This window comes from Salvelinus fontinalis, chromosome 2 (assembly GCF_029448725.1).
Source record: "Salvelinus fontinalis isolate EN_2023a chromosome 2, ASM2944872v1, whole genome shotgun sequence".
Lineage (NCBI taxonomy): Eukaryota > Metazoa > Chordata > Actinopteri > Salmoniformes > Salmonidae > Salvelinus > Salvelinus fontinalis.
In genome coordinates this window covers 78,484,104-78,504,916 of record NC_074666.1, presented here as the reverse complement: position 1 = coordinate 78,504,916, position 20,813 = coordinate 78,484,104, and the positions used below count along the sequence as shown (strand labels likewise).

At 41.8% G+C, this 20,813-nt stretch overlaps 4 protein-coding genes across 4 annotated transcripts; 1 reads left to right on the top strand and 3 right to left on the bottom strand.

Moving 5' to 3' along the window:
• On the top strand, positions 1 to 2,882 carry LOC129827639 (zinc finger BED domain-containing protein 4-like). The gene is made up of 3 exons (XM_055888662.1): positions 1 to 173; positions 734 to 1,078; positions 1,195 to 2,882. Exons 1-3 carry the CDS (start codon positions 134 to 136, stop codon positions 2,802 to 2,804), a joined length of 1,995 nt encoding a protein of 664 aa, XP_055744637.1. The 5' UTR covers positions 1 to 133; the 3' UTR covers positions 2,805 to 2,882.
• A 6,460-nt stretch (positions 2,883 to 9,342) lies between these two features.
• LOC129827625 (gamma-crystallin M3-like) lies at positions 9,343 to 10,308 on the bottom strand. Its single transcript, XM_055888638.1, has 3 exons — positions 10,245 to 10,308; positions 9,819 to 10,058; positions 9,343 to 9,663 (listed from the first exon to the last, which is right to left on the bottom strand). Exons 1-3 carry the CDS (start codon positions 10,269 to 10,271, stop codon positions 9,388 to 9,390), a joined length of 543 nt encoding a protein of 180 aa, XP_055744613.1. The 5' UTR covers positions 10,272 to 10,308; the 3' UTR covers positions 9,343 to 9,387.
• Positions 10,309 to 13,010: 2,702 nt separating this feature from the next.
• Positions 13,011 to 13,976, bottom strand: LOC129827629 (gamma-crystallin M3-like). The gene is made up of 3 exons (XM_055888651.1): positions 13,913 to 13,976; positions 13,487 to 13,726; positions 13,011 to 13,331 (listed from the first exon to the last, which is right to left on the bottom strand). Exons 1-3 carry the CDS (start codon positions 13,937 to 13,939, stop codon positions 13,056 to 13,058), a joined length of 543 nt encoding a protein of 180 aa, XP_055744626.1. The 5' UTR covers positions 13,940 to 13,976; the 3' UTR covers positions 13,011 to 13,055.
• Positions 13,977 to 19,539: 5,563 nt separating this feature from the next.
• Positions 19,540 to 20,488, bottom strand: LOC129827618 (gamma-crystallin M3-like). Its single transcript, XM_055888626.1, has 3 exons — positions 20,431 to 20,488; positions 20,015 to 20,254; positions 19,540 to 19,860 (listed from the first exon to the last, which is right to left on the bottom strand). Exons 1-3 carry the CDS (start codon positions 20,455 to 20,457, stop codon positions 19,585 to 19,587), a joined length of 543 nt encoding a protein of 180 aa, XP_055744601.1. The 5' UTR covers positions 20,458 to 20,488; the 3' UTR covers positions 19,540 to 19,584.
• Positions 20,489 to 20,813: the final 325 nt, after the last annotated feature.

The window sequence follows — 20,813 nt, the reverse complement described above, 5'->3', positions numbered from 1 at the left end:
GCTCGAACGCACCCACTCAATCGGTCAAAACAGCTGGCTAGCACAACTGGCAGTAAGCGGTTCGAAAATCGGAGGTGACGTAATTCTGCGACGTACATCATCAAATCGCGCGCTCAGAAGCACACAGCGCTCAATGACTATATTTTACATTAAATTACAAATAATCAAAGAAGGTAAGTTAATATTTGCAACCACGCACTCCTGTTGTTTTAAAATAAAATGACGATGCCAAACACAGACACAACGCTAGCTACTTGTCCGACATTTACCTTGTCCAGCAGACCTAAGCCTTGCTCAACATACCCACACAGTTAGCTAACGTTAACTAGTTACTAGCACCATAGCATTAGAATGGATCTCTATGGCTAGTACAGACCTAAACGCGTGAACCCCATCATGTCAGCTGAAGGTGTAACGTTGTGACTTCCAATCCTGATCCTTTTATTTCATTTTCTGCCATGTTTGAGGTTTATGTTTGCCATGTTTGAGCTAGCTACAAACAAGCGCTGTTCAGATTAGTAGAAATGTAACGTTAGTTAGATTTCCAGCTTTTCCTTCGTATTGTAAATCACGCCCACTACACATTTTCTAATAACGTTACACGTAGCCCACACAAGCCTAATTATTTACACCTAGTAACAGTTGTTTCCCATCAGCAACCAAAATAATTTCGATCTGTTTACTACATTGCTGCGGCAAGATGATTGATGAAGTTGTTTATTTTATTTTGCAGGCCAGACGATGACTGAGTTTAAGAGAGCCTTCTCACTGGTGTGGGACCACTTCACTCTAGTGACACCCAATAAGGTCCAGTGCGCCCTCTGTTCACAACGGCTTAGCTTCAACAAAAACACCTCCGCCATGTTAAGGCACCTACGATCAAGGCACCCAAGCGAGGCTTGGTACAGCAACTCAGCATCTGGGGCCCACTCAAGCACAAGCAACTCAACATCTGGAGTCCACTCAACGTTCTCTAACTCAATAATTAGTAGTTCTGGAGTCCACTCATCGTTCTCTGGTACTACAGGACTAAACTCAATGTTTACAAACAATGCTGCTGCTGGACACCACATCCAAGGTATGTTTCCTTTAGGATTGATGGTTTCATCCTGTTTCAATCAATTATTATATTTAGATTAGCATTCATTGTACATCTAATTCAATTTGAATTGATTATACTGTTTTATTTCGCAGTCAGGACCACCAGACAAGAGGACCTGGATGATGCCCTAGTCAACATGTTGGTTAAAGACACCCAGCCATTTTCAGTAGTCGAGGAAGAGGGATTCGCTGCTTTCGTCCAAAAGCTAGACCCAAGCTACAATCTTCCAAACAAGCAAGCGCTGAAGAAAATGGTGGGATCTCGGTGTGAATTCATCAATGATAATGTTGTATCTCAGATGGTAATTTCTGACTTTGTCAGCCTGACTTCGGACATGTGGACATCTATAGACAAGCACAGTTACATTTCAGTGACAGGGCATTTGGTTGCAGAAAATGCCCAGTTATCCACTTTCCTCCTTGGGATTTCTAAGCTGCCTGAAAACCACAAAGTGATCCACATTGAGGAGGCCAAAAACCAACTGGTGGCGAGCTGGGGTCTCCACAGCAGGGTTGCTGCATTTGTCACAGAGAACAGCGAAAATATGGTAGCCACTGTTCAGAAACTAGGAATCCTCCAGTTGCCCTCTTTTGCACACGTCCTGAACCTTGTGATTAAGAGGTCCATGGAGGCTACTTTGGAGCTGCAGGACATCCGCTCCCAAGCGCGAGCTATCGTGGCTTTCTTCAAGTCGAATCAGAACGCAGAGATGAGGTTAGCTGAGGTGCAGGGGCAGCTAGGCAGGCCGGAGCAGAAGCTGATCCAGGAAGTGGACTCGAGATGGAACAGTAGCTTTTCTATGCTGGAACGCATCTTTGATCAGAGGGAGTCGGTGGCTGCTGCTCTCAGCACCCTGGACACGGACATCATCCCTCTGGGATCTGCTGACTACGAGGTCATCCACCAGTGTCTCGGAGTGCTGGGTTCCTTCAACCAGGCCACAGCTGAGCTCGCCTCAGAGAAACGCGTCTCGGCCTCCAAGGTAATTCCTCTTGTCCGGATGCTGAAGATAACACTTGAGAAGAAGCACGGTGCCATCATACACCCTACGGCTACACAGCTGGCGTCTAACCTACAGAGGGAGCTTCAGATGAGCTGCAGTATGGTGGAGACCGAGCCAATCCTGGCTCTCTCTGCTCTCCTAGACCCGCGCTTTAAAATGTTGGCCTTCGGGAACCAAGGCTACGCTCAGGAGGCGGTGAAGCTCCTCACCTCCGAGTGCGCCTCGTTAATCCGGATAAATCCGGACAAGGACGACACTCTGCCGCCGTCCACCACCGGGTCGACGACGCCCTCCCCGACATCACCCCACACCTCCTGGGCAATGGAAACCGCTTCCGTCTCCATGGCAACATCTCCGTCTAAGTCCCACGATGGGGGTCTGTGGGAGATGTTTGACAGTAAAGTGGGCGAGACACAAAGTGTTCAGAGCAGCACGGCAGACGCAGCGGTGGAGGTACAACACTACCTCAGTGACCCGTACCTGAACCGAGTGGAGAACCCCATGCACTACTGGGAGAAGCACTCCAAGGTGTACCCGCACCTGTTCCAGCTGGCTCGGAAATACCTCAGCGTTCCCGCTTCGTCTGTGCCATGCGAGCGCATATTCACCAAAGCTGGAGATGTGTTCAATAAAAAGAGGAGTTGCCTCAGTATGAAGGCTGTAGAGCAGATAATGCTGTTGAATAAAGGTCTAGTATAGCACAAGCAGCATACTATCCACAGTGCTTCTCATGCTGTTTGGCCTGTATGTAATGGACTATTAAATGTACCAAATGCATTGTAATGTATTCTTCCTGGTTTGTGTATAAAGTATGTTAAAATTAACTTTTTTTTAAAGAGAAGTGGTCTTCACATTTTGAACATTTGTTAGGAGGCCATTTATCCACTAGAGGGCAGTGCTGCACTGGCTAACAACCGGGCACACTTGGGTGTACATTTCAAATCAAAGTTTATTTGTCACGTGTGCCGAATACAACAGGTGTAGACCTTACAGTGAAATGCTTACTTACAGGCTCTAACAAATAGTGCAAAAAAAGGTATTAGGTGAACAATAGGTAAGTAAAGAAATAGAACAACAGTAAAAAGACAGGCTATATACAGTGGCGAGGCTATAAAAATAGCGAGGCTACATACAGACACCGGTTAGTCAGGCTGATTGAGGTAGTATGTACATGTAGATATGGTTGAAGTGACTATTCATATATGATGAACAGAGAGTAGCAGTAGCGTTAAAGAGGGGTTGGCGGGTGGTGGGTGGCAGGACACTGCAGATATCCCGGTTAGCCAATGTGCGGGTGCACTGGTTGGTTTATGGCTCTTAATTACATTTTATTTATTGCTGGGTGGACTGAATTCAATATTGCCTATACATCACTATAAGTGTTAAAAAAATATTTTAAAACATATTTAAAAATCACTGAATACTATTTTGCATTGTCATGTAATCGTGATGGTTGTTGTGCAAAGTGCAATTGATGTTATTTTACATTCATATCACCACATATGGAGTTCTCTTGATGCTTTTTGAGTGCTTTTTAAGGTCAAGAAAATATTATTTAACTTCTGATGGTTTATCCAATGCATATTGATGCAGTTGGGGATGATGCTGAATGGCATTTTCACTGGAGGTACCTTAGTGATGTATGCAAGTCAGACAAGGAAGTCTGTAGCTGGTATACGACTTACAATTGACACTTATAAAGGGCAATGTGCGTTTGAAAAGGTTCATGTTTGAAAATTATGAGGGGAAAATTGCTTGGAGGCGTTCCACAGTTTTTTTATTTAACTAGGAAAGTCAGTTAAGATCAAATTCTTATTTACAATGATGGCCTAACCCAGACAACACTGGGCCAATTGTGCACTGCCCTATGGGACTCCCATTCACAGCCAGATGTGATGCAGCCTGGATTTGAACCAGGTATTGCAGTGATACCTCTTACACTGAGATGGAGTGTCTTAGATCACTGTGCCACTCAAGAGCCCAAGTTTGAAATGGCAACAGGTGAATAAATGAAGTGGTTGCCAAGGAGACCTCAAATGGCTACCCAGACTATTTGCCAAGGGAACTGTTGTTGAGCCAGTCATTAAAAAGTAAGGAGCACACATTAATACTGGATTTTCAATTTACTCTTAAAACGATACATATTTCACAGACCTTTACTGTAATATATAAGCTCAACGGGAAGGCCATTGTAAAAATGTGTACAAGAATACTTCATATTTGTCAGTGACAATAGCATTTTGGTTGGGATGACAAGTTTTTACTATGTAAAAATCCTGGAGGACTGCTCTGAATGCTGTTGAGCTTCTGCCTTTCAGTCTTATCAGAGATACTTCTTGGCTTGTTGAATTTTTGCAAATGGTGTGCCTGATATCGATGCAGCAAAAGCTTGTTATTCTGCCCATTTGTTAGGTTATCTACATAACACGCACATTTTTGTGGATTGAAATAAGCTCTATTTTGAGCTAAATTCATTAAAATGCTTTTTCTTTACTTGGAAAAACAATGAAATTGCCAATGAGAAGTCTTCATGAAATGTAAACAGAAAATCTAAAATATGAAACATGTAGTGCAACCACAAACAAAGGCTGTCATAAGGATTATGTTGAAAACATACAGAGGGGAATGTTCTCCATGAACAATTATCGTTCTATGACTTACAACATGAGCGTCATAGAAATCACACCAATATTGCTAATGTTACATATTTTAATATTAATAATAAAATGCCATTTAGCAGACACTTTTATCCAAAGTGATGTACGCTACATTGAGTTTTTTATTTTATTTCCCCTTTATTTAACCAGGTAGGCTAGTTGAGAACAAGTTCTCATTTGCAACTGCGACCTGGCCAAGATAAAGCAAAGCAGTTCGACACATACAACAACACAGTTACACATGGAATAAACAAACATACAATCAATAATATAGTAGAAAAATCTATATACAGCATGTGCAAATGAGGTAGGATAAGAGAGGTAAGGCAATAAATAGGTCAGGGAGGTGAAGTAATTACAATATAGCAATTAAACACTGGAATGGTAGGATGTGCAGAAGATGAATTTGCAAGTAGAGATACTGGGGTGCAAAGAAGCAAAATAAATAAATACAGTATGGGGATGAGGTAGATTGGATGGGCTATTTACAGATGAGCTATGTACAAGTGCAGTGATACGTGAGCTGCTCTGACAGCTGGTGCTTAAAGCTAGTGAGGGAGGTAAGAATCTCCAGCTTCAGAGATTTTTGCAGTTCGTTCCAGTCATTGGCAGCAGAGAACTGGAAAGGAAGAATTGGCTTTGGGGGTGACCAGTGAGATATACCTGCTGGAGTGCGTGCTACCGGTGGGTGCTGCTATGGTGACCAGTGAGCTGAGATAAAGTGGGGCTTTACCTAGCAGAGACTTGTAGATGACCTGGAGCCAGTGGGTTTGGCGACGAGTATGAAGCGAGGGCCAGCCAACGAGAGCATACAGGTTGCAGTGGTGGGTAGTATATGGGGCTTTGGTGACAAAATGGATGGCACTGTGATAGAGTGCATCCAATTTGTTGAGTAGAGTGTTGGAGGCTATTTTGTAAATGACATCGCCGAAGTCAAGGATCGGTAGGATGGTCAGTTTTACGAGAGTATGTTTGGCAGCATGAGTGAAGATGGCTTTGTTGCGAAATAGGAAGCCAATCCTAGATTTAATTTTGGATTGGAGATGCATACACTTCAGTATACAGTGGGGCAAAAAAGTATTTAGTCAGCCACCAATTGTGCAAGTTCTCCCACTTAAAAAGATGAGAGAGGCCTGTAATTTTCATCATAGGTACACTTCAACTATGACAGACAAAATGAGGGAAGAAAATCCAGAAAATCACATTGTAGGATTTTTTATGAATTTATTTGTAAATTATGGTGGAAAATAAGTATTTGGTCACCTACAAACAAGCAAGATTTCTTGCTTGCAAAAACAATCAAGTGCTATGATGAAATTGTCTCTCATGAGGACCGCCACAGGAATGGAAGACCCAGAGTTACCTTTGCTGCAGTTATCTCTTCATTAGAGTTAGCAGCCTCAGAAATTGTAGCCCAAATAAATGCTTCACAGAGTTCAAGTAACATAGACATCTCAACATCAACTGTTCAGAGGAGACTGCGTGAATCAGGCCTTCATTGTTGAGTTGCTGCAAAGAAACCACTACTAAAGGACACCAATAAGAAGAAGAGACTTGCTTGGGCCAAGAAACACAAGCAATGGACCTTAGACCAGTGGAAATTTGTCCTTTGGTCTAGAGTCCAAATTGGATATTTTTGGTTCCAACCGCCGTGTCTTTGTGAGATGCGGTGTGGGTGAATGGATGATCTCCTTATGTGTATTTCCCACCGTAAAGCATGGATGAGGAGGTGTGGAGGTGTGGAGGTGCTTTGCTGATGACACTGTCAGTGATTTATTTAGAATTAAAGGCACACTTAACCAGCATGGCTACCACAGCATTCTGCAGAGATACGCCATCCCATCTGGTTTGGGCTTAGTGGGACTATCATTTGTTTTTCGACAGGACAATGACCCAACACACCTCCAGTCTGTGTAAAGGCTATTTTACCAAGAAAAAGAGTGATGGAGTGCTGCATCAGATGACCTGGCCTCCACAATCCCCAGGATTGGTCGGGGGATGCCGGCTCAGCGCATCTGGCCGCCAGTACGTCTCTACGACCCGGGATATCCTGCGCCGGCTCTGCGCACTGTGTCTCCGGTGCGTCTGCACAGCCCAGTGCGTCCTGTGCCTGCGCCCCGCATCTGCAGGGCGAAAGTAACCATCCAGCCAGGACGGGTTGTGCAGGCTCCTAGCTCGAGACCTCCAGTGCGCCTCCACGGCCCAGTGTATCCGGTGTCTCTGCCTAGGACAGTGCCTCCTGTATGTCTCTCCAGCCTGGTGAGTCCTGTGCCTGCGCCTAGAACTAATCCTCCTTATGTCTCCCCAGCCTGGTGAGCCCTGTGGCAGTTCAACGTACCAGACTGCCCATACGTATCCTCCCTCCAGTGATGATCCATGGCACGAAGCCTCCAGTGATGATCCATGGCAAGAAGCCTCCAGTGATGATCCATAGCAAGAAGCCTCCAGTGATGATCCATGGCAAGAAGCATCCAGTGATGATCCATGGCACGAAGCCTCCAGTGATGATCCATGGCAAGAAGCCTCCAGTGATGATCCATGGCACGAAGCCTCCAGTGATGATCCATGGCACGAAGCCTCTAGTGATGATCCATGGCAAGAAGCCTCCAGTGATGATCCATGGCACGAAGCCTCCAGTGATGATCCATGGCAAGAAGCCTCCAGTGATGATCCATGGCAAGAAGCCTCCAGTGATGATCCATGGCAAGAAGCTTCCAGTGATGATCCATGGCACGAAGCCTCCAGTGATGATCCATGGCACAAAGCCTTCCGTGATGATCCATGGCACGAAGCCTCCAGTGATGATCTATGGCACGAAGCCTCCAGTGATGATCCATGGCAAGAAGCCTCCAGTGATGATCCATGGCAAGAAGCCTTCCGTGATGATCCATGGCAAGAAGCCTTCCGTGATGATCCATGGCAAGAAGCCTTCCGTGATGATCCATGGCACGAAGCCTCCAGTGAGGAGTCATGGAACGAAGGCCTCCAGTCCGGAGCCTCCAGCAACGGCCCCTGGAGCCTCCAGCGACGGCCCCTGGAGCCTCCAGCGACGGCCCCTGGAGCCTCCAGCGACGGCCTCCAGTCCGGAGCCTCCAGCGACGGCATCCAGTCCGGAGCCTCCAGCGACTGCCTCCAGTCCGGAGCCCCCAGCGAGGGTGCCTGGAGCCTCCAGCGACGGCCTCCAGTCCGGAGCCTCCAGCAACGTTCTCCTGTCCGGAGCCTCCAGCGACGTTCTCCAGTCCGGAGTTTCCAGCGACGGCCTCCAGTCCGGAGCCCCCAGCGAGGGTGCCCAGTCCGGGGCCTGCAACGAAGGTTCCCAGTCTGGGGCCCGCAACGAGGGTGCCCAGTCCGGGGCCCGCAACGAGGGTGCCCAGTCCCAGCCAGAGGCGGAAGGGGGTCTACGTCCCGTGTAACAGTATAACTTTAAACCGTCCCCTCGCCCCGACACGGGCGCGAACCAGGGACCCTCTGCACACATCAACAACTGACACCCACGAAGCGTCGTTACCCATCGCTCCACAAAAGCCGCGGCCCTTGCAGAGCAAGGGGCAACACTACTTAAGTCTCAGAGCAAGTGACGTAACTGATTGAAATGCTACTAGCGCGTACCCGCTAACTAGCTAGCCATTTCACATCCGTTACACTCACCCCCCTTTCAACCTCCTCCTTTTTCCGCAGCAACCAGTGATCCGGGTCAACAGCATCAATGTAACAGTATAACTTTACGTCGTCCCCTCGCCCCGACACGGGCGCGAACCAGGGACCCTCTGCACACATCAACAACAGTCACCCACGAAGCAGCGTTACCCATCGCTCCACAAAAGCCGCGGCCCTTGCAGAGCAAGGGGCAACACTACTTAAGTCTCAGAGCAAGTGACGTAACTGATTGAAATGCTGCTAGCGCGTACCCGCTAACTAGCTAGCCATTTCACATCCGTTACACCCGCACCAGAGCTGCCGCCGTAAAGGAAACCCACCCGGACCCTCCCCTTTAGAGTCAGGTTTTGCGGCCGGAGTCCGCACCGTTGGGGGGGGGGGGGGGGGGGGTACTGTCACGCCCTGGCCAGAGAGAGGCTTTTATTCACTATCTTTGTTAGGCTAGGGTGGGCATTCTAGTTTCTTTATTTCTATGTTTTCTATTTCTTTGTGTTTGGCCGGGTGTGGTTCTCAATCAGAGGCAGCTGTCTATCGTTGTCTCTGATTGAGAACCAAACTTAGGTAGCCCTTTTTTCCACCTGTCTTTGTGGGAAGTTGACTTTGTTTGTGGCACATAGCCTTAAGCTTCACGGTTTGTTTTGTAGTGTTTATTGTTTTGTTGGCGTATTCACCTAAATAAAAGAAAATGTACGCTGACCCCGCCGCACCTTGGTCCTGTTCCTTTGACGGCCGTGACAATTTCATAGTTTTGATGTCTTCACTATTATTCTACAATGTAGAAAATAGTAAAAATAAGAAAAATCCTTGAATGAGTAGGTGTTCTAAACCTTTTGACCTGTAGTATATATAATTGGGCTATGTTATATCATACCTACAGATGGAAACACAAAACAACAAATATTGAAATGATGTAGCACACTCAATTTTTACGAATTACCAATCACTTTTATTTGGTCAACATAACATATCTAGCACATATCAGTGATACGCCTCATGCTCATGAACCTCATGCCACTCATGCCCATATCCCTGAAGTTCCTGTACTCTCCGGGCCTCATGTAAATCATCCTGCCTCTGAAGTGGGGCTGCTCGTACATCAGCCAGTGGCCATCCATCACGTTGCAGGACTGGCAGTCGGACATACGGTAACGGTCCATGATGGAGTCACAGTCGTCCATCATCTCGTGCATCTGACCTCCGAAGTTATCTCTCTCGTAGATCCTCATTCTGTAGGATCCTCTGTGCTGTTAGGAGGAAATAGGAATATGTTGAATGAATTACTGAGTACATCAGACTGTTGAAAAGCGTCACAGAATCAATATGATTAGTGTGATTATGGACATCACAAAGCTACTTCAAGCGGGGCTGTTAACAGCAGACTAAATATCATATGGCCTACCATGGGGATCGTGCGGCAGGACCTGATATCAGTCATTCCCATCATATTCTGGAAGTCAGAGTACTCTCCCCTCCTCATGAAGTACTGGTTTCCCATGTAGTTGTTGCGATCGTAGACCATGAAGCAGCCGCTCTGAACCCTACAGGAGTGGCACCTGCTCAGGTAGGAGGACATGTCAGCGCAGTCGCTGCTGCACTCATAGGAACGACCCTGGAAGTTCCTGTCCTCGTAGAAGACGACCTGAAAATTAAAAAGGATAATATCTATGAATTAAAATGTTCTATGAAACAAACATGTTTGAGACATTTGCAATGATATTCAGTCCCACTTCAACTGTAATGTTGTAGTTGGTGGTGCTAGAGCACAAGAGGTCTTTTGCATAACAATCTATGAAAATGTAAGTATATATTTTGGTTTTAAACTTACCCTGCCCATGTTCATGCTGGTGGACATGTTTGCTCACTGTGCTGCTGGTTGCTGCTCCTGAACTGATTCCTACCTGGTTTAACCCTTTCTTTTATACCTGACCAAACCTAAAGAATTCCTAGCTCCATTGTTCAACCCCCTGACCCAGCAACATGCTATAGAAGCCTGCAGAGGCCACGGAGGTTACATCCACATTTCCAGTGACTGGATCCCTCAGTATCTTTAGAAAGACTGTTTCTCAATTGTCTGTTTCTCAAACAAAGTAACATAAAGCCTTTTGAGAGTTTACAACATCTAGTAATAGCCTTGAAATTGAATGTTCTCCATACAGTACATTGCACAATACTTTCCTACATTTTGTAATCTTATTTGAAAGATACATTTGATAAAATATTGGTGATACATGGCTCAATGTTATATTGTAAGCTCATTTGGTTTAAGACATTTAGCAGAAATCACACATATTGAATGAAGAGTGAAAATCTGGGTTTAACCTGTTAGTTTAAAATATGTATTTATATCTCATCTTTTGTTCAGTGTGCTGATTTAACCGTTCTTAAACCTCAGTGGACTTCACGTAGACTGACATTCCTAACAAGTCAATATATCATCAAAAATGAGTTGCTACTTAACTAACATATATGGTTCATAACACGATACTACAGAAATTGTTTCAAAACGTTCAATTGTGTTTGAAAAATATTTCAAATACATCAATAATCCATAAATTTGTTAATTTCTCTTGAGTTACAAAACCTAAAAAGAAAAGAGTTAACACTTATTTAAAGGAGCCTTTATAAAAGGTTTATAAAATGATCTGTAAATAGTTAATAACAGTTAATAATACTTTATAGACTGTTGTAATACTTTATAGACTTTATAGTAAAATAGTTAATTCACTCATATTTAACGTGAGTGACAATTCTAAGTCCAACTTTTTTATTCTCTGCCCCCAAAAGTCCATATTAGGATAGTTTTTACAATATTGAAGTTATGAAAACATAATATCTTCCCCTGATCTACAGCAAACAATGTGATGAAACAGTCTGGGTTTATTTAGGCAAAGCAATCACACACATACATACACACACCTCTCTACTAATCCACCTCTCTATTAATCGCTCCCTTCTTAGATATCACACACACACACACACACACACACACACACACACACACACACACACACACACACACACACACACACACACACACACACACACACACACACACATACACACACACACAACTCTCTATTAACCACGCCCTTCTTAGATATCCCACACACATTGTGATGACAGAGAAAGGCATGCTAGAAGGGCTATCTGCCATGGCCTGTATCTTTCACATATTCTCTGTGGGAGCTTTTTATAGGGCAGAAATGTTCTGCTTTGCATCAAGTACCAACTATTATATCTGTTGACACGAGGTCATCCGCCAATTTTTAGGTTATCTACCTAACACCAAGTTTTTTTGTGGATTGAAATTAGCTCTATTTTGAGCTAAATTGATTTAAGGCTTTTTGTTTACTTGGACTGCGAAGAAGTACACAGTTTTCCAATGAGGCAAGGCCATTAAACATCAGCATATTGCTGCTTTGGACCCACAATGAGTGCTGCTTGGACCCACAATGAGTTGCATGGTGGTGATTTCAACTAATGGAGCACGTCCTTGTGTTTTGTATGTGAACACAAAAACAATGAAATTGCCACTGAGAGCTTTTGGAAGTCTTCATGAAATGTAAACAGAAAATCTAAAATATGAAACATGTAGTGCAACCACAAACAAAGGCTGTCATAAGGATTATGTTGAAAACATACAGAGGGGAATGTTCTCCATGAACAATTATCGTTCTATGACTTACAACATGAGCGTCATAGAAATCACACCAATATTGCTAATGTTACATATTTTAATATTAATAATAAAATGCCCTTTAGCAGACACTTTTATCCCAAGTGATGTACGCTACAGTGAGTGCATACACTTCAGTATATGTAATCCCTGAGGGAAACCAAACTAGCGCCACACTATTTCCAACTGAACCACACAGGACCAATAATATAGCTGGAGGGTCATTTATCAAACTGAAGTCTCTATATTAGTCTTTTGTTGCTTCATTTACATTTATTTATTTACTTTGTCTTGATTTGACTGTATTTTTCACTGATGATTGGCTTTACTTTTATATGCAATTACTTGACACTTTCTTACTTTGTTTATCAACAATTACCGTGGCACCTTTGTAATTGGAGTTGTATAATGATGTAGAGAGAAAAGCTTTCGTAAATTGTATCAATTTGTATTCGCGTTTATTGTACACTGGCTCGATGTTGGCCAATGAATTAGAGTAGTGTTTGTGGAGTAGCACAACTTATATGATTAGCTAAGTTTGTTAGCTCTACAAGTTGACTAATGCTTTAGTGTTAACATCAAAATCTCTCTTTATCATCTAAAGGACATTCATTTCAATGCTTTTTGACAGTAAATACGTAATGCAAAAACCAAAACGTGTACCCAGGTGGGTCCCAGTACCGAGTTTGGGATACCCTGGTATAGGGTGGAAGTTAAATGTTACGCATATCTTTCAGGTAAAAAGGAAAATAACTATTGGGAAATAGAAGTGTCTGAATGATGATGATGAATGCCCCCTTAACATCAATTATCAAATGTCAGGTGTCAGTTCTATTATATAATAGTTCTGAATTATATCATACCTACAGATGGAAACACAAAACACCAAATATTGAAATGATGTAGCACACTCAATTGTTACTAATTACCAATCACTTTTATTTGGTCAACATAACATATCTAGCACATATCAGTGATACGCCTCATGCTCATGAACCTCATGCCACTCATGCCCATATCCCTGAAGTTCCTGTACTCTCCGGGCCTCATGTAAATCATCCTGCCTCTGAAGTGGGGCTGCTCGTACATCAGCCAGTGGCCATCCATCACGTTGCAGGACTGGCAGTCGGACATACGGTAACGGTCCATGATGGAGTCACAGTCGTCCATCATCTCGTGCATCTGACCTCCGAAGTTATCTCTCTCGTAGATCCTCATTCTGTAGGATCCTCTGTGCTGTTAGGAGGAAATAGGAATATGTTGAATGAATTACTGAGTACATCAGACTGTTGAAAAGCGTCACAGAATCAATATGATTAGTGTGATTATGGACATCACAAAGCTACTTCAAGCGGGGCTGTTAACAGCAGACTAAATATCATATGGCCTACCATGGGGATCGTGCGGCAGGACCTGATATCAGTCATTCCCATCATATTCTGGAAGTCAGAGTACTCTCCCCTCCTCATGAAGTACTGGTTTCCCATGTAGTTGTTGCGATCGTAGACCATGAAGCAGCCGCTCTGAACCCTACAGGAGTGGCACCTGCTCAGGTAGGAGGACATGTCAGCGCAGTCGCTGCTGCACTCATAGGAACGACCCTGGAAGTTCCTGTCCTCGTAGAAGACGACCTGAAAATTAAAAAGGATAATATCTATGAATTAAAATGTTCTATGAAACAAACATGTTTGAGACATTTGCAATGATATTCAGTCCCACTTCAACTGTAATGTTGTAGTTGGTGGTGCTAGAGCACAAGAGGTCTTTTGCATAACAATCTATGAAAATGTAAGTATATATTTTGGTTTTAAACTTACCCTGCCCATGTTCATGCTGGTGGACATGTTTGCTCACTGTGCTGCTGGTTGCTGCTCCTGAACTGATTCCTACCTGGTTTAACCCTTTCTTTTATACCTGACCAAACCTAAAGAATTCCTAGCTCCATTGTTCAACCCCCTGACCCAGCAACATGCTATAGAAGCCTGCAGAGGCCACGGAGGTTACATCCACATTTCCAGTGACTGGATCCCTCAGTATCTTTAGAAAGACTGTTTCTCAATTGTCTGTTTCTCAAACAAAGTAACATAAAGCCTTTTGAGAGTTTACAACATCTAGTAATAGCCTTGAAATTGAATGTTCTCCATACAGTACATTGCACAATACTTTCCTACATTTTGTAATCTTATTTGAAAGATACATTTGATAAAATATTGGTGATACATGGCTCAATGTTATATTGTAAGCTCATTTGGTTTAAGACATTTAGCAGAAATCACACATATTGAATGAAGAGTGAAAATCTGGGTTTAACCTGTTAGTTTAAAATATGTATTTATATCTCATCTTTTGTTCAGTGTGCTGATTTAACCGTTCTTAAACCTCAGTGGACTTCACGTAGACTGACATTCCTAACAAGTCAATATATCATCAAAAATGAGTTGCTACTTAACTAACATATATGGTTCATAACACGATACTACAGAAATTGTTTCAAAACGTTCAATTGTGTTTGAAAAATATTTCAAATACATCAATAATCCATAAATTTGTTAATTTCTCTTGAGTTACAAAACCTAAAAAGAAAAGAGTTAACACTTATTTAAAGGAGCCTTTATAAAAGGTTTATAAAATGATCTGTAAATAGTTAATAACAGTTAATAATACTTTATAGACTGTTGTAATACTTTATAGACTTTATAGTAAAATAGTTAATTCACTCATATTTAACGTGAGTGACAATTCTAAGTCCAACTTTTTTATTCTCTGCCCCCAAAAGTCCATATTAGGATAGTTTTTACAATATTGAAGTTATGAAAACATCATATCTTCCCCTGATATACAGCAAACAATGTGATGAAACAGTCTGGGTTTATTTAGGCAAAGCAATCACACACATACATACACACACCTCTCTACTAATCCACCTCTCTATTAACCGCTCCCTTCTTAGATATCCCCCACACACACACACACACACACACACACACACACACACACACACACACACACACACACACACACACACACACACACACACACACACACACACACACACACACACACACACACACACACACACACACACACACACACACACACACACACACACACACACACAACTCTCTATTAACCACGCCCTTCTTAGATATCCCACACACATTGTGATGACAGAGAAAGGCATGCTAGAAGGGCTATCTGCCAAGGCCTGTATCTTTCACATATTCTCTGTGGGAGCTTTTTATAGGGCAGAAATGTTCTGCTTTGCATCAAGTACCAACTATTATATCTGTTGACACGAGGTCATCCGCCAATTTTTAGGTTATCTACCTAACACCAAGTTTTTTTGTGGATTGAAATTAGCTCTATTTTGAGCTAAATTGATTTAAGGCTTTTTGTTTACTTGGACTGCGAAGAAGTACACAGTTTTCCAATGAGGCAAGGCCATTAAACATCAGCATATTGCTGCTTTGGACCCACAATGAGTGCTGCTTGGACCCACAATGAGTTGCATGGTGGTGATTTCAACTAATGGAGCACGTCCTTGTGTTTTGTATGTGAACACAAAAACAATGAAATTGCCACTGAGAGCTTTTGGAAGTCTTCATGAAATGTAAACAGAAAATCTAAAATATGAAACATGTAGTGCAACCACAAACAAAGGCTGTCATAAGGATTATGTTGAAAACATACAGAGGGGAATGTTCTCCATGAACAATTATCGTTCTATGACTTACAACATGAGCGTCATAGAAATCACACCAATATTGCTAATGTTACATATTTTAATATTAATAATAAAATGCCCTTTAGCAGACACTTTTATCCCAAGTGATGTACGCTACAGTGAGTGCATACACTTCAGTATATGTAATCCCTGAGGGAAACCAAACTAGCGCCACACTATTTCCAACTGAACCACACAGGACCAATAATATAGCTGGAGGGTCATTTATCAAACTGAAGTCTCTATATTAGTCTTTTGTTGCTTCATTTACATTTATTTATTTACTTTGTCTTGATTTGACTGTATTTTTCACTGATGATTGGCTTTACTTTTATATGCAATTACTTGACACTTTCTTACTTTGTTTATCAACAATTACCGTGGCACCTTTGTAATTGGAGTTGTATAATGATGTAGAGAGAAAAGCTTTCGTAAATTGTATCAATATGTATTAGCATTTATTGTACACTGGCTCGATGTTGGCCAATGAATTAGAGTAGTGTTTGTGGAGTAGCACAACGTAAATGATTAGCTAAGTTTGTTAGCTCTACAAGTTGACTAATGCTTTAGTGTTAACATCAAAATCTCTCTTTATCATCTAAAGGACATTCATTTCAATGCTTTTTGACAGTGAATACGTAATGCAAAAACCAAAACGTGTACCCAGGTGGGTCCCAGTACCGAGTTTGGGATACCCTGGTATAGGGTGGAAGTTAAATGTTACGCATATCTTTCAGGTAAAAAGGAAAATAACTATTGGGAAATAGAAGTGTCTGAATGATGAGGATGAATGCCCCCTTAACATCAATTATGCTCCTGAACTGATTCCTACCTGGTTTAACCCTTTCTTTTATACCTGACCAAACCTAAAGAATTCCTAGCTCCGTTGTTCAAACCCCTGACCCAGCAACATGCTATAGAAGCCTGCAGAGGCCACCGAGGTTACATCCACATTTCCAGTGACTGGATCCCTCAGTGTCTTTAGAAAGACTGTTTCTCAATTGTTTGTTTCTCAAACAAAGTAACATAAAGCCTTTTGAGAGTTTACAACATCTAGTAATAGCCTTGAAATTGAATGTTCTCCATACAGTACATTGCACAATACTTTCCTACATTTTGTAATCTTATTTGAAAGATACATTTGATAAAATATTGGTGATACATGGCTCAATGTTATATTGTAAGCTCATTTGATTTAAGACAGCAGAAATCACACATATTGAATGAAGAGTGAAAATCTGGGTTTAACCTGTTAGTTTAAAATATGTATTTATATCTCCTCTTTTGTTCATTGTGCTGATTTAACCGTTCTTAAACCTCAGTGGACTTCACGTAGACTGACATTCCTAACAAGTCAATATATCATCAAAAATGTGTTGCTACTTAACTAACATATATGGTTCATAACACGATACTACAGAAATTGTTTCAAAACGTTCAATTGTGTTTGAAAAATATTTCAAATACATCAATAATCCATAAATTTGTTAATTTCTCTTGAGTTACAAAACCTAAAAAGAAAAGAGTTAACACTTATTTAAAGGAGCCTTTATAAAAGGTTTATAAAATGATCTGTAAATAGTTAATAACAGTTAATAATACTTTATAGACTGTTGTAATACTTTATAGACTTTATAGTAAAATAGTTAATTCACTCATATTTAACGTGAGTGACAATTCTAAGTCCAACTTTTTTATTCTCTGCCCCCAAAAGTCCATATTAGCATAGTTTTTACAATATTGAAGTTATGAAAACATAATATCTTCCCCTGATCTACAGCAAACAATGTGATGAAACAGTCTGGGTTTATTTAGGCAAAGCAATCACACACATACACACACACACCTCTCTACTAATCCACCTCTCTATTAACCGCTCCCTTCTTAGATATCCCCCACACACACACACACACACACACACACACACACACACACACACACACACACACACACACACACACACACACACACACACACACACACACACACACACACACACACACACACACACACACACACACACATACATACACACACACACAACTCTCTATTAACCACGCCCTTCTTAGATAACCCACACACATTGTGATGACAGAGAAAGGCATGCTAGAAGGGCTATCTGCCATGGCCTGTATCTTTCACATATTCTCTGTGGGAGCTTTTTATAGGGCAGAAATGTTCTGCTTTGCATCAAGTACCAACTATTATATCTGTTGACACGAGGTCATCCGCCAATTTTTAGGTTATCTACCTAACACCAAGTTTTTTTGTGGATTGAAATTAGCTCTATTTTGAGCTAAATTGATTTAAGGCTTTTTGTTTACTTGGACTGTGAAGAAGTACACAGTTTTCCAATTTTTTATTTTTTATTTTACCGTTATTTTACCAGGTAAGTTGACTGAGAACACGTTCTCATTTGCAGCAACGACCTGGGGAATAGTTACAGGGGAGAGGATGGGGATGAATGAGCCAATTGTAAACTGGGGATTATTAGGTGACCATGATGGTTTGATGAGGCAAGGCCATTAAACATCATCATATTGCTACTTTGGACCCACAATGAGTGCTGCTTGGACCCACAATGAGTTGCATGGTGGTGATTTCAACTAATGGAGCACGTCCTTGTGTTTTGTATGTGAACACAAAAACAATGAAATTGCCACTGAGAGCTTTTGGAAGTCTTCATGAAATGTAAACAGAAAATCTAAAATATGAAACATGTAGTGCAACCACAAACAAAGGCTGTCATAAGGATTATGTTGAAAACATACAGAGGGGAATGTTCTCCATGAACAATTATCGTTCTATGACTTACAACATGAGCGTCATAGAAATCACACCAATATTGCTAATGTTACATATTTTAATATTAATAATAAAATGCCCTTTAGCAGACACTTTTATCCCAAGTGATGTACGCTACAGTGAGTGCATACACTTCAGTATATGTAATCCCTGAGGGAAACCAAACTAGCGCCACACTATTTCCAACTGAACCACACAGGACCAATAATATAGCTGGAGGGTCATTTATCAAACTGAAGTCTCTATATTAGTCTTTTGTTGCTTCATTTACATTTATTTATTTACTTTGTCTTGATTTGACTGTATTTTTCACTGATGATTGGCTTTACTTTTATATGCAATTACTTGACACTTTCTTACTTTGTTTATCAACAATTACCGTGGCACCTTTGTAATTGGAGTTGTATAATGATGTAGAGAGAAAAGCTTTCGTAAATTGTATCAATTTGTATTAGCGTTTATTGTACACTGGCTCGATGTTGGCCAATGAATTAGAGTAGTGTTTGTGGAGTAGCACAACGTATATGATTAGCTAAGTTTGTTAGCTCTACAAGTTGACTAATGCTTTAGTGTTAACATCAAAATCTCTCTTTATCATCTAAAGGACATTCATTTCAATGCTTTTTGACAGTAAATACGTAATGCAAAAACCAAAATGTGTACCCAGGTGGTTCCCAGTACCGAGTTTGGGATACCCTGGTATAGGGTGGAAGTTAAATGTTACGCATATCTTTCAGGTAAAAAGGAAAATAACTATTGGGAAATAGAAGTGTCTGAATGATGATGATGAATGCCCCCTTAACATCAATTATCAAATGTCAGGTGTCAGTTCTATTATATAATAGTTCTGAATTATATCATACCTACAGATGGAAACACAAAACACCAAATATTGAAATGATGTAGCACACTCAATTGTTACTAATTACCAATCACTTTTATTTGGTCAACATAACATATCTAGCACATATCAGTGATACGCCTCATGCTCATGAACCTCATGCCACTCATGCCCATATCCCTGAAGTTCCTGTACTCTCCGGGCCTCATGTAAATCATCCTGCCTCTGAAGTGGGGCTGCTCGTACATCAGCCAGTGGCCATCCATCACGTTGCAGGACTGGCAGTCGGACATACGGTAACGGTCCATGATGGAGTCACAGTCGTCCATCATCTCGTGCATCTGACCTCCGAAGTTATCTCTCTCGTAGATCCTCATTCTGTAGGATCCTCTGTGCTGTTAGGAGGAAATAGGAATATGTTGAATGAATTACTGAGTACATCAGACTGTTAAAAAGCTCACAGAATCAATAGGATTAGTGTGATTATGGACATCACAAAGCTACTTGGAGTGGGGCTGTTAACAGCAGACTAAATATCATATGGCCTACCATGGGGATCGTGCGGCAGGACCTGATATCAGTCATTCCCATCATATTCTGGAAGTCAGAGTACTCTCCCCTCCTCATGAAGTACTGGTTTCCCATGTAGTTGTTGCGGTCGTAGACCATGAAGCAGCCGCTCTGAACCCTACAGGAGTGGCACCTGCTCAGGTAGGAGGACATGTCAGCGCAGTCACTGCTGCACTCATAGGAACGACCCTGGAAGTTCCTGTCCTCGTAGAAGACGATCTGAAAATAAAAAGGGATAATTTCTATGAACTAAAATATTTTATGAAACAAACATTTTTGAGAAATGTAGGAACTTTAAAGAACTGTAATGTTGTAGTTGGTGGTGCTAGAGCACAAGAGGTCTTTTGCATAACAATCTATGAAAATGTAAGTATATATTTTGGTTTTAAACTTACCCTGCCCATGTTCATGCTGGTGGACATGTTTGCTCACTGTGCTGCTGGTTGCTGCTCCTGAACTGATTCCTACCTGGTTTAACCCTTTCTTTTATACCTGACCAAACCTAAAGAATTCCTAGCTCCGTTGTTCAAACCCCTGACCCAGCAACATGCTATAGAAGCCTGCAGAGGCCACGGAGGTTACATCCACATTTCCAGTGGCTGGATCCCTCAGTGTCTTTAGAAAGACTGTTTCTCAATTGTTTGTTTCTCAAACAAAGTAACATAAAGCCTTTTGAGAGTTTACAACAGCTAGTAACATCCTTGAAAAGGAATGTTCTCCATACAGTACATGTCACAATGCTTTTCTACGTTTTGTAATCTTATTTTATAAAATATTA

Coding starts and splice junctions, on each gene's coding strand:
- LOC129827625 (XM_055888638.1), bottom strand. CDS start 10,271: ATGTCCACCAGCATGAACATGGGCAGG. Junction 10,059..10,244: donor CCAGCATGAACATGGGCAGG/GTAAGTTTAAAA, acceptor TTTAATTTTCAG/GTCGTCTTCTACGAGGACAG. Junction 9,664..9,818: donor CCTGCCGCACGATCCCCATG/GTAGGCCATATG, acceptor TCCTCCTAACAG/CACAGAGGATCCTACAGAAT.
- LOC129827639 (XM_055888662.1), top strand. CDS start 134: ATGACTATATTTTACATTAAATTACAAATAATCAAAGAAG. Junction 174..733: donor ATTACAAATAATCAAAGAAG/GTAAGTTAATAT, acceptor TTTATTTTGCAG/GCCAGACGATGACTGAGTTT. Junction 1,079..1,194: donor TGCTGGACACCACATCCAAG/GTATGTTTCCTT, acceptor TTTATTTCGCAG/TCAGGACCACCAGACAAGAG.
- LOC129827629 (XM_055888651.1), bottom strand. CDS start 13,939: ATGTCCACCAGCATGAACATGGGCAGG. Junction 13,727..13,912: donor CCAGCATGAACATGGGCAGG/GTAAGTTTAAAA, acceptor TTTAATTTTCAG/GTCGTCTTCTACGAGGACAG. Junction 13,332..13,486: donor CCTGCCGCACGATCCCCATG/GTAGGCCATATG, acceptor TCCTCCTAACAG/CACAGAGGATCCTACAGAAT.
- LOC129827618 (XM_055888626.1), bottom strand. CDS start 20,457: ATGTCCACCAGCATGAACATGGGCAGG. Junction 20,255..20,430: donor CCAGCATGAACATGGGCAGG/GTAAGTTTAAAA, acceptor TTTTATTTTCAG/ATCGTCTTCTACGAGGACAG. Junction 19,861..20,014: donor CCTGCCGCACGATCCCCATG/GTAGGCCATATG, acceptor TCCTCCTAACAG/CACAGAGGATCCTACAGAAT.